At 44.1% G+C, this 12,284-nt stretch overlaps 1 protein-coding gene across 5 annotated transcripts in view; it reads left to right on the top strand.

The window, feature by feature from the left end:
- RCL1 (RNA terminal phosphate cyclase like 1) overlaps positions 1 to 12,284 on the top strand; it is a 57,612-nt gene that overhangs the window by 32,776 nt on the left and 12,552 nt on the right. For 2 of the 5 annotated variants that reach the window (XM_045840705.1, XM_045840707.1), the window contains exons 6-7: positions 5,663 to 5,788; positions 8,275 to 8,431. In XM_045840705.1, coding sequence (XP_045696661.1) covers positions 5,663 to 5,788; positions 8,275 to 8,431 — 283 coding nt within the window. Of the gene's footprint in view, positions 1 to 4,199; positions 4,339 to 5,027; positions 5,093 to 5,626; positions 5,789 to 8,274; positions 8,432 to 10,092; positions 11,778 to 12,284 lie in introns of those variants that run through there. The other 3 variants (XM_045840708.1, XM_045840706.1, XM_045840709.1) reach the window with 3 other exon arrangements.

Here is a 12,284-nt window from a genome sequence, read left to right as displayed (position 1 = left end):
GAAGTCTGTTTCCTTTGCTAGATTGGGGAAGTTTTCCTTCATTATTTGTTCAAATAAGTTTTCAATTTCTTGCTGTTGTTGTTCTCCTCCTCACACCCCTATAATTTAGATATTGGAACATTTAAAGTTGTCCAGAGGTTCCTAAGTGTCTCTTCATTTTTTTGAATTCTTGTTTTCTTCATTCTGTTCCAGTTGGATGTTTATTTCTTCCTTTTGTTCCAAATTGTTGATCTGAGTCCTGATTTCCTTCCTGTCACTGTTGGTTCCCTGAATATTTTGCTTTATTTCACTTTGGGTAGTCTTAATTTTTTCTTTCATTTTTCCTTTCATTTTTCAACCAAGCTCAATCAGTTCTGTGAGCATCTTGATTACCAATGTTTTGAATTCCACATCAGCTCATTGCTTAGCTCCTCATTGCTGTTTCTCTGGAGTTTTGCTCTGTTCTTTCATTTGGGCTATATTTCTTTGTCTCTGCGCACCTGTTAAGTTGTAAGGGGGCAGGCAACCGTCTTTGCTGCATTGTGGTGCTGTCTATGGGGGAGGAGTCAGAAAGGGAATCATGAAGCTGGCTTGCTGGGCTCTAGCCCCACTTTCCAATGAACTCTCATGTGAGACTGGGAGTTTTTCCCACTGTGGCAACCACTGCGATAGTCCAGTCAGTTCTGAGTCTCAGTTTCCCATTCAGCTAGCCCTGCCTGTGCAGTACACCCCCTTGCTCCAGATTCTCTCCGTCCGCCCGTCTCCCTCGCACTAGTCTGGTTGACTGTTTCTTTAATTTCTTGGTTGTCAGAGTTCCATGCAGTTTGATTTTCTGGGACTTCTGGCTGTTTATTGTTTTTAGATTGGTTGTTAGCCTCCTTTTGGTTGTGTGAGAAAGTGAAGGGTTTCTACCTATGCCTCCATTTTGGCCAGAACTCTCTCATTTCCATGTATTTGTGGACTTTCCTGTTTTCTTTCTGCTATTGATATCTAGTTTTATTCCATTGTGGTTGGAAAAGATACTTGGAGTGATTTCAATCTTAAGTTTGTTAAGATTGTTTTATGACCTAGCATGTGACCTTAGAAAATATTCTGTGTGTATTTGAGAAGAATGTATGTTCTACTACTACCAGGTGGAATTTTCTGTATGTCTTTTAGGTCCATTCTGTGTATGTCTGTTGGTCTGTTGTTTACTTAATGATTTTCATTCTGGGTGTTCTTAGATCCATTATTAAAGTGGGGTATTGAGGTCTCCAACTACTATTGTATTGCAATTTCTCCCTTCAGATCTGGCAGTGCTTGCTTTATATGTTTTAGGTGCTCAGATGTTGAGTATGCACGTATTTATCATCCGTATATCTTCCTGTTGAATTGATCCTTTTATCACTATATAATGATCTCTTTGTCTCTTGTGACTTTAAGGTCATTTTTGAATTAAAGTCTGTTTTGTTTGATGTATTTTGTCTCTTCTCTTTGGTTACCATTTGTGTGGAATATCTTTTTCTCTCCCTTTACTTTTAGTCTATACGTATTCTTAAATCTAAAGTGAGTCTTTTATAAACGGAATGCAGTAGGATCTTGTTGTTTTATCCATTCAGCTACTCTTTGTCTTTTGATTGGGAACTTTAATGTATTTATATTTTATATGCTTTATTTTTAAGCCTCAAAGTTACTGAATTTACTTATATCCTATTTTGTAGATAAGAAACTGGTGCTTAAAAAGCTTAAGGAATTTGCTTCCAAGTCATACTGTTCATAATGGCAGAGCTAGGGTTTGAACCCCATCTGTCTGACTCTGCAGCCCCGACTTTTCACCTCTGCTTTTTCCTATAGAAAAGATAGGACATTTGGACTGAGCCTTGAAGAATAGAGACTTATAAAGTGGAGCAAGGAAGGAAAAGCACTTCAGGCAGAAAAGTGGGACTGTGTAGAGGTGACAAATGTACAGTGGCTCTGGGGAGTGGCGAGTGGTGTGGTGTGGCCCAAGTGCAGGTCAGCTGTGGTGTTTGGCAGTAGAAGAAGGGACATGAAGATGGCCAGGACCAGTGAAAGTTGAAGCGTTATTCTTCATTCCAAAGTTAGCAGTTTTCTTCTATAGAATGAATTTGTATATTATGAGGACAACCCTGGTGGTACTGAAAGAACTTTTGGCTCATTGTACACCTTTTGGAAGGCACAAGTTTTCTAAAAATCAGCTGGTAATGACCACTTACAGGCAAAGATGACAGGGAATTATGTTGCTCTAAAGAAGGGACAGTAAAGGTAGTGGCTGGAGGACAGGTGAGGCCTGCTAGTTTATAGGATCCTAGAAGTGGAATGAATAGGACACAGTGATTATCTGTGTCTATAATAGAGGAACAGGGAATTGTGAGGACAATTTTGATGTTTCTCACTTAGGCACATGGGTAGAGAGGTTTGTTCTTATAGTAGTCACAAATGTGTGGGGTAATACGTGGCAGAGAGTGGGGAAGTAAAGATAAGTTTAGTTTTAATTCATGTTGGGTTTGAGGGTCTTTTAAGATGGTTACAGGGAGACAAACCTAGAAAGGAAATTAGAAATGTAGATCTGTAACTTGGGGGCTGGGTGAGGACTAGAAATAAACACTTTAGAGTCAGCTGCCCTGTGGAACAGGAAGAGGGGAGGACGGAACCCTGGGAGGCCACTAAGACTTGACAGCAGAAGCAAAGTAAGTGCTCCCAGAAAGGGAGACTATGGAAAGTCAGAGTTGAGAGGACAACAAAGAAAATGCAGCTTTTGGAAGCCCAGGTCAGCACCTAAAAGAGCATTAAGATGCACGGAAGTGCATCTTTTCCCCTTCCGATCAACTTGCCAGGGCCTGGGAGGGGGCTGGTGTTTGTTCCTGCCAGCAGCTGTCACTGGATGGTGCAGTTACCATTTATTTAATGCCACCCATTCTCATTCTCCCCTTGCCCGACGGGGAGAGACAGAAGAGAACAGTCCATTTCAGTTTTCTAGTGTTGTCCTGCCAGCTCATGATCTGGTACATAAGAGTTAAGTGAGTATATGAGGGTAGAGGCAGAAGAAGGGCGTGGGGTGGAATTTGTGGGACAGTCTGGTTTCCTTTTTCTGACTATAGGGAAGGTACTTAGAGAACCAATCTCTCCCTCTTCCTTCTGCCCCAAACGCCCACATGCTTGCACACAAGCACGCACACACCTTGGGTTTCTCTGACCTGCAAGCCGTATGGACTATTGGTATGGACTTGTCTCTTGGATATGAATTCTTAGTATGGCCTTCATGAATGAGCTTCAGGACGTTGATAACCCTCAAATTACCTGTAATGATGTGTGCTCGTGTATTTCTTGAGAGACTGTCATAGCTTTCATCAGGTTCTCAGAGGGGTCTCTGATTCCTGAAAGGATAAGAACCTCTGCTTTGGGATTTGAATCTTGGACTAACAGTAAGAAAAGCAGTAGCTGACATTTATTGGGCTCTGACCATGTACCAGGCACCACTGACTGCTTTGCATGCATTATTTCATGTGAGTCTCCAAACCCTGCAGGGAGAGTGTTATGATTATCCTTTTCTTACTGAGGAGGGAATGGATGCACAGAGAGTAGCACATCAGACCCGGTGTGATGCGGTTTGCTGGAGCCGGGACTTCAGTACAGTCTGATTGTAGAACTCTTTGGTTGTCCCTTGGTAGGGCCTCCAGGCCAAGCCAGGTAGCCCCATAGTGACTCTGGGATATAGCCAGTTTAAAACTCCTTTCCCTCTTCACTGACCCTGAATGGGCACCATCTCCTTCCTGGTTTCCATAGCTCTGGAGGGGTAGGGGAAGAGGTTGTCTTTGGGAAGTGGATCTGTTTGATTTTGAACCTTAGTTCTGTGACCCACTTGTCCTCAGTGTAAGCCCTGGAACTGGGGATCCTTAGCCTTTGACAAAGGGTTACCTTGAACGTAAAATAAGTTGATAATGTACCTAAAATAACTTTAGGAACCACGGACACTGTGGGATTATGTGTCAGGGTAGTGACATCTGTGCTCTCCTAGGGAGAGTGAGCAGCCTCAGGCCTCGGAAGGGCAGCACCTACCTGGTCCAAAGGCTGTGAGACCTGGGACTGTTTGTCTTAGCTGCCTGTGGTCAAAAGTACATTCTGGACAGCAGAGGTGGTGATGTAACTGGGTTCTGTGTGTGTATTGAAAAATCCCTCTTTGCTCTTTCCTCATTTCAGGTTTGCTCTTTGAGTCAAGTCAAATATTTATCACATATTTCTGAGTACAAAAGTAGTGTATTAGAGAGTTGTGAGGGATGCAGCAGCAGAGCCCCTTTCCGCATAGAGTGTGCAGTCTTGTTGACGAGGAAGAACATGTGCGTACATGAAGGGAGGCGTGTGGTAAGTCTAAGTGCAGACCACAGTTGGGTGCTGCCCGGGGGGTTTCAGAAGAGAGGGAACTCTGGACTTGGAGAATGAAGGAAGGCAGTTCAGGATGAAGAATCTGGAGAAGTGGGATGGGTGGACAGTGTGCTGTTACTGGGTTGGGGAGAAACACTGAGCAAGGCAGAGGATCTGACAGCAAGAAATGGGAGGGTCCAGGTCCAGAGTTACTGGCAGACTCTGACTAGCTTGAGGAAGATTATCTTTGAGTGGAATGTGCAGGATGGGTCAGAAAGGGAAGCTTGATGCTAGTCAATTTTTCATACAGACTCAGAGCATTATGTTTTGCAGCTCAAATGAAAATTTAGTGTGTTGTTGGTAGTAGTTTTTGAAGAGCTGAGCTGAAATGGGCAGACCACCACACACCTGGTTTTCCCTGTTGGACTTGCCACATGAGGTCTCTGTAAGGGGAGTGGGAAGATCATGTGTTATTACTTCTCCATTCCTTCAGCCCCTCGTCCCGCATGTGCAGCTAGCTTATGGCCATGCATTGCACATTGAAAGTACTCAGTACATACTTAGTTTTTATTTGACTCATGGGGCTGGGGAGAGCCAGTCTCTGTTTCTACTTCCTCAAGCACCAGCCTTTTTATTTGAGTTGCTAACATCTTCCTCCTTTCCTTTCTGGTGGTGCCCTGTTATAAAAGTCTGGTTACCAGTATTGTGACCATAAAGTAGCTGTTGTGAGGAGTCTGAACCATCCACAAATGGAGTGAGTGATACTTAAATAATTGAAAATAGGCTCTGCAAGTTAACAAAGAAAAAACCTGTTTACACCTTTGTATACAGCAGCTACCATGCTCTTTCTATATTTTTTTTCTGGAGGAGGTGGGTTGTGCATCCCCAGTGCGGAATCTGTTCTGGTCTGAGGTTCTAAGAGAAAGACTCGGTGGTGGCAGCTGTGGGAATGATCAGGGAATACTTCAAAGGGAGCTTGGCTCACACCCTACCAAGAGGCGGTTGCCTTCATTTGTTCCAGAATTGAGTTGATCATCTGTAAGGGTGGGGGTGCGGGTAGGAAGTCTAGATCAGGGTTGGGAGGTTTTACTTTCCAACTTATGTTTGGCTTTCTCACCACGAATATAGTATAAAAATTATGTATAAATAAAAATAATAATATAAAAACTGATGATGGTACTATACAGTTAAGTAATGAACTACCGTTAGAAAATCAAATGCAGTCCGATGTTATTGCAGGTTCACAAATATTTGCTAGCTTTATAATTGATTTTTCTGTGTTCTGAAGTCCAAGTAGAATGATGACCTTAACTCCAGGTTGTAGGTACTCCGTACGTGTATCACCTCAGATGGCGAACCGGATTGTGGATTCTGCGAGGAGCATCCTCAACAAGTTTATACCTGATATCTACATTTACACAGACCACGTGAAGGGAATCAACTCTGGGAAGTACGTGTGCGTTTTTGGGGCCTGATGCCATAGCTACCCAGCCTTTTTCACGCTCCTGTTCTGATTGAGGTTAAAGCTGTCAGCTCTGAGGTTGGGCAGCCAGAAGAAGAATAATTTCAGGTTTAATTTCCTTCTGACTTAACTGCCAAAGTCACCAGTAACTCCTGTCGCATGGAAGGCACCTCAGTGGCCAGTGCTGAGAGATGAGGGGTCCAGTCCCTAGCCTAGGACCCCTAGGCTATTTATAAACAGTGCTTTAAGCTTTAAATCCCATCTGCTCTCTAATCCCACAAAAAGTTAAACAAGTTCTTCCGTCCTGTGTAAATAACAGTTTAAGGGGGTAAAAAACCCTTTGTTGGACTAAGTGCCAGTTAGATTCTCTTTCCACCAAGGGAACACCCCTAGAGCCAGAGAAAGCTGTTATTGCAATTCGAATTTCATTTAGTTAAAGCCTTTGCGGAAAACCTCAGTTTAGAAAATAAAAAGTTAATGATAATCTGTGTAATGAAAGTGTCTGTTTTAGGCTTTCGTTGTATATTTAGAAGCCAGTAGGTTAGGGAAGCAGTTAAAACCAGTATTTGCCCTGGCTGGTGTGGCTCAGTTGGTTGGACCGTTGGACTATTGTCCCGTAACCAAAAAGCTGCGGGTTCAATCCCCATCCCGGGCATGTACAGAAGGCAACCAATTGATGTTTCTCTCCCTTCCTCTCTTAAAATTTTTTTCTTTTTACTCTAAAAATGATAAACATAAAGAAAAGTTGACCTGAAACTAATATAAAATAATATCAACTATAACTATAATTGAAAAATAAAATAAAATAAAAATTGAAAGGATGGTATAGTGAGCACCCATATATTCCTGCTACCTGTAGTTAACAGTGAGTATTTTGCTAAATTTGCTTTACCTATGTGGGTTTGTTTGTTTTTGCTGAAACATTTCAGTGTGAATAATAATATTATTGTACTTTGAACGTCTCCTAAAAATAAGAATATCAGAGTCTAAGATTGACAGTGGTGTGTTAAGAAATCAGTTTTTTTCTAAGTGGTGCTACAGCTAACCTTTTTCATAGATGTTCTATTTGAGATTTGTTTTAACTTCAGCAAAAGAAGGAAAGGGAGCGTGAAGAGGGGGTAAGGGTGTCACGGGATCTCTGGCCTTCCTGAGGCCTCAGGGAAAGATCAAGGTGATTTCAGAAACACGATAGTGGCTTGTAGTCCAGTGACAGAGGTGCTCGTACCAGAGGTTAGAGTTGGGAAAGGGTTTGTGCGCAAAGCTGGCTCTTTGGGGGTGGGTCAGAAAGGTCAGTGATGGTCCCAAACCTTTGGGTATTGCTCAAATGTCACCAGTGCTGTCCTTGTTCATGCCATGAGTGTGATACTGCTTGCATTTCTAGGTAACTGTGAAGGTGAAAGGTGACATACGCCAACCAGTAAGGCAGTGCCTGGCACATAATAGGTGCAACAGAAATGGTAGCTGCTAAGGCTGTTCTTCCCTTTCTCTTCTCTTCTTGGCCACAGGTCTGGAGTCACTGTCAGCAGTTCTCAGGGGAGAGGGGATTACAGAGGGTGTGGGCGGATCAACAGCCGGGGCAGCTGTCGCATGGCCTGATCTGGATAGAGCCTTTTCTGTCTGGCCTCTTCACCAAAGGGTGGCTAGGGGTGAAGCAGAGCAGGCTTGAAGGCCACACTGCCACCAGCAATAGTGCAGCTTTTCGTAGTGACTGCTTAGCTGACCCGTTTGTGGTCACACTATAGGAAGCTCACGTGGATCAAGATGAAGCTGTATGTAGACTTGGGGGTCATCAACTCCAAGCTCCCCTTAGAAAATTAAAACCAATGCATGATAAGGTTGTTTAATTTTCTAAATCTTAAGTTACCGATGACATAGTGATCTTCCTTCTCTGTTATGAAATTGTAAAGTCATGAGTGGTTATTAATCTCTTCTGAACCGGTGAAGTATCTATGTCAGTTAGGCTTATGAAATCCAGGCGTGAGAGTGTATGTTACGGGCACGGCCCAGAACCTTGGGGCCGGCAGTTGCTGGTGGCCTGTGTCAGTGCTTCGACCAGTGTGCACATCTGTCAGCTGTGGACTTGGTACAGGTTGCTTAATTTCTCCAATTTCTCGTTTGTAAAATGGGCACTACTATCTGTTCTGCAGGTTTGTAGTGTCAAAGCCCCCAGCTCAGAAAGGGGCAGAAACTAGTGCTCATTTTCCAGTATCCCCAGTGTGGAGGGAGGAGGAGGGGGTGGGGGCGGGAGGGCTGACAGGAAAAGCAATGCAAACTTGGGTCCTCCTTGGTTCTGCCGCGTGTGCTTTCACGACGTCGTGTATATTTCCTGTGTAAGCTGGTAGGAACTCTGATAAGGCTTGATGAAACAAACCAGAATGCCATCAGAAAGGTGTTCGCGTTTTCTTTCCTTTTGCTGGTGAATGTGAACCCCGCTTCATTAACTCTACTCAGTGTCTGTGCCTTTGAATTCCCAGGTCTCCAGGCTTCGGGCTGTCACTGGTTGCTGAGACCACCAATAGCACCTTCCTCAGTGCTGAACTGGCCTCCAACCCCCAGGGCCAGGGAGCAGCAGTGCTTCCCGAGGACCTGGGCAGGAACTGTGCCAAGCTGCTGCTTGAAGAAATCTATAGGGTATGTCTTCAGCCTCTGCTGGCTGGGGAGAGGGGCCACCAGGAAGCAGCTCACTGCCTCTCATTTTTAATCCTAAGCAACTGTCTTCCTTTCCAAGGGCTTAAGCCAAGGAGTTAAACTCTTCTTACCCATTTAAAAACAGTTTAACATGACTAGCTTAATAGATTAGCTAAACTAATCAGTGAGCAGAGATCCAGCCTCTCCTGGTTTACAGGACAGGTAAGCTTGAACAGTTGGGAGAGGAAAGATCTGGAACAGTGATACACAGGAAGGAGAAGGTAAAAAAAAATGAAGGTGGTTAGGTGGTGACTGGCCACTTGAAGAGAATGCATGGCCAGGAGCAAAGCAGGTGCTCTCAACTTCCCCAGTCGTTGCCACGTGAGGGTGCGGACTCCTTGTTTTCAGGTGTTTCATGAGAAGTGGGAAATTTGGATTTGTATGTGACAGTTGATTCAGATAGAAAATAGTGTCAACAGGGTAGAATTTGCAGTGTGTTCTAGAACAGGGGTCCCCAACCCCTGGGCCACAGACCGGTACCAGTCCCTGGCCTCTTAGGAACAGGGCCACACAGCAGGTGGTGAGCGGTGGGCAGGTGAGCGAGTGAAGCTTCACTTGTATTATCTCCCGAGCTTCGCCACCTGTCCTCCACCCTTACCCAGTCTGTGGAAAAATTGTCTTCCGTGAAACTGGTCCCTGGTGCCAAAAAGGTTGGGGACTGCTGTTTTAGAACATGGAAGAATGTTTAGGGAAGGCAGGCCTGTGTCAGAGCATGGCAGGGGCTTTGGAAAGATGAGAACACAGGAAAGAGAAGGGACATGAAGCCGAAGGTGAGACTTCATTGATTGCCATTTGCTTCTGTGGATGGGCCATGGCTCAGACCAGCCTGGACCAACCTGTCCTGTAAGTTGCCACAGTTTTTTCTCTGTCGATTTATATAAGCAACATACACATAGGCATATGAAGGGGGACCCCCCAAAAAGCTGGAATTATCTTCTGGGAGCTGGGCCCCTTGTAGTACAGGCTTCCCCCAGTAGGTGAGTGTTTCAGGAACCCATCTGTATCAGTGTGCCAGCTGGCGTTGTTGTGAGAGGCTGTGTTTGGCTTCAGTAAATTTTATTTTGAAGAGTCTTTTGACGCTTTTGCCTATTTCATGATGGGTGATCTGTGAGCATATCTGTCTACACTGCACTGAATGTTTAGCAGTTTTTGACCCAAAACAGCATGACCCCTGGGCCCTACCTTCCCTATTTACCCCATCTTGTCCCAAGGGACTTTTTTGTTTCTCCGGATGAAAAAAGTCCTCAAAGGGAAACATTTTGCCAGTGTGGAAGAGGTGAAACAAAAAGCAGCCGAAGCACTAAAAGGTATCAAAATGGACAAGTTCAAAAACTGTTTTGACCGGTGGAAAAATGTCTCAATAGGTATATTGCATCAAATGGAGAGTACTTTGAAGGTGACTGAAGTTTAAACATGTAAAAATAAAGAATTTTTAAATAAATAAGTTTTTTAGTTTTTTGGGTTCCCTCTCGTACATGCACTTTTACTCTGCTTCCCAAAATGAGTCGAGGTGACCTGAAGTAAGGAAATTGGGAGGGAAGCAAAGATGATGGCCGGGAAAATAAGATAAAGCTGCCTGAAAACACATTCTCTAAATCCTATAGGCTTGGCTGGAAGAAAGTCCCCAGTCTGTTTCCAGGACGCTGGTTGTGTTGTCTTTTGCCTTGGATCCGTGTTGGGAAGGTGAAGCCGTTTCCTTGACACGCAGAATCCAGGGCAGACTCCCAGGGACGGTCATTTCTCCGCTGTGTGTGTGAGGCCTGCAGTCTTGAGCTGAGCACTAGCAAGAACTATACTCTGTGTGATTTGCTTTTGTGTGGTGTACAATGTTTGTGAATTGTTTTTTTTATTCAGCTGAAGAGTTTTCATCTCTGTATTTCTGTGTGTTTATTCTCAGCTAGTAGACATCTCTGTGGTTTTTTTCCTGAGGTCTCCAAGGAATCTTTGCCCCCTTTAGTAGCAAAAATCATATGTGATCTCAGTGAAATAAAATGAGTAAGGCAGGGGTACAGTGGTGGTTTTATTTTATTTTTTAATTTTTTTAAAAATATATTTTTTATTTATTTTTAGAGAGGGAAGGGAGGGAGATAGAGAGAGAGAGAAACATCAATGTGCAGTTGCTGGGGGTTATGGCCTGCAACCCAGGAATGTACCGTGGCTGGGAATTGAACCTGGGACACTTTGGTTCCCAGCCCGCGCTCAGTCCACTGAGCTACACCAGCCAGGACCTGATTTTATTTTTTAATTCTTTCTGTCACTGTGGTTTATTCATCACTGCGGTGGAGTGAGGCCTGGTTTGGCTCATGGGTATTGATCCCTGCGCTGGCCTCACGAAGGAAAGCAGCTTGTAGCCACAGCGCTGTCCCCATTAGTCACTGTTCTTAGTAGTACCTCTCCTTGGTTGCATGGTGGAAGAAGTAAGAGTAAACTGCTTCAGAGTTCATGAAAATATCCAGGTCTTAAAGGTGTTTTTTTAATGTTCCCCTAATTAAACTGGAAGACAAAGAACCTACAATTGTGTCTTCAGTATTGTGACTCTATTCCCTCTGCTCACCATTCAGCCAGCAGATAGTGGCAGAAAGAAGTATCCTATCAAATGAAATCCTCCTGAAGGGGAACAATCTTCTTACAATTTTTGTGTAGCCAAGGTCTTGGTGTTAGCTTTTTTGATGCTAAATCAGCTCAATGTTTGATGCTTAATTTAGTGATTTTTTTTTAAAGGTGGGTAATAACCAGAAATTGAAAGTAAATAAACGATCAAGAGGTTGTCATGTCATCTAGGAAGTTTGTCATCTGGATGTCTTTGAAGACAGGCTGTGCGTGTGATGCCTGTGTCCCTGAGCCCCTGGTGACCTGTTCAGGTTCCCATCCGTGGTGGCTGGAGGCCCCCTTTCTGACCCTGGGGACCCTTCCATGTCGTTCCAGCAGAGCTGGGGGAACCGGAAGCACCACATCACAGAGCAGCCCCACTGGAGTGTGGGGTTTTATCCCGTAAATAGCACATTATAGGCCTCAGGGTGGAAACACAAGCTACACGTTCACAAGAGAGAAAGCATGCAGTCTGGATTAGGTTATTTTATTTTGTTTTTTCTCTTTACTCTAGTTAACTTCTATATAAAAACCATTTTATTGTGCCTGCACCAAGTTTCCTTTTTTAAATCATTAAGAAAACTTCCTTATTGTTTGTCTGTGGTCTTCATTTGTTAAAAGGATGAAAATGCTTCATGTTTTTGTGAGTAATTTATAGGCCCTTGTTGTGACATGGTTTCAATAAGTAATAAAAACTTATCCCCTTGGAAGGCGCTGTTTATTTTTATCAGTTTTAATCCTCTGTTCTAATCCCTCCTGGTCTATTTGTGTCTCATCATTACCAAGTCCTCTTGATTCTGTCCCAGGCTCTCTGGAACTGCCTTTCCTATCCATCTTTGCTGCTTCCATCTCCTACCATTGCGTGGGTTGGCTCTGCCCACTTGCTGAGGGGAAGTCCTTTCTACATCTGCTCCAACATCCCCTTCGTTTCTGAATCTCCTAAAACACTTACTTGATCTTTTCACTCCTGTGCTCAAAAGACCTTGAGTAGCTTCTCACTTTCCAGAGATAGATCAGAACCCTTGCTAGACTCAGAAAAGCCCTCAGTGTGTCCACTGTACCTTCTTCCCCCTCACATACTTCTCCCCTGCAGGTAGTAGCATACAGCCCTTTCAGGCTGGCCTCCTCGTGGTTCCTTGCTGGCCCTAGATCCTATTTCCCTCACGCTCCTGCTTTTCCTTCTTCTCCAAACCTCTTCCCTCCAGGG

This window comes from Phyllostomus hastatus, unplaced genomic scaffold, assembly GCF_019186645.2.
Source record: "Phyllostomus hastatus isolate PE091 unplaced genomic scaffold, TTU_PhHast_1.1 phas_contig_34, whole genome shotgun sequence".
Lineage (NCBI taxonomy): Eukaryota > Metazoa > Chordata > Mammalia > Chiroptera > Phyllostomidae > Phyllostomus > Phyllostomus hastatus.
Note: the sequence above shows the minus strand (reverse complement) of the source record. Positions and strands in the feature narration are given on the sequence as shown.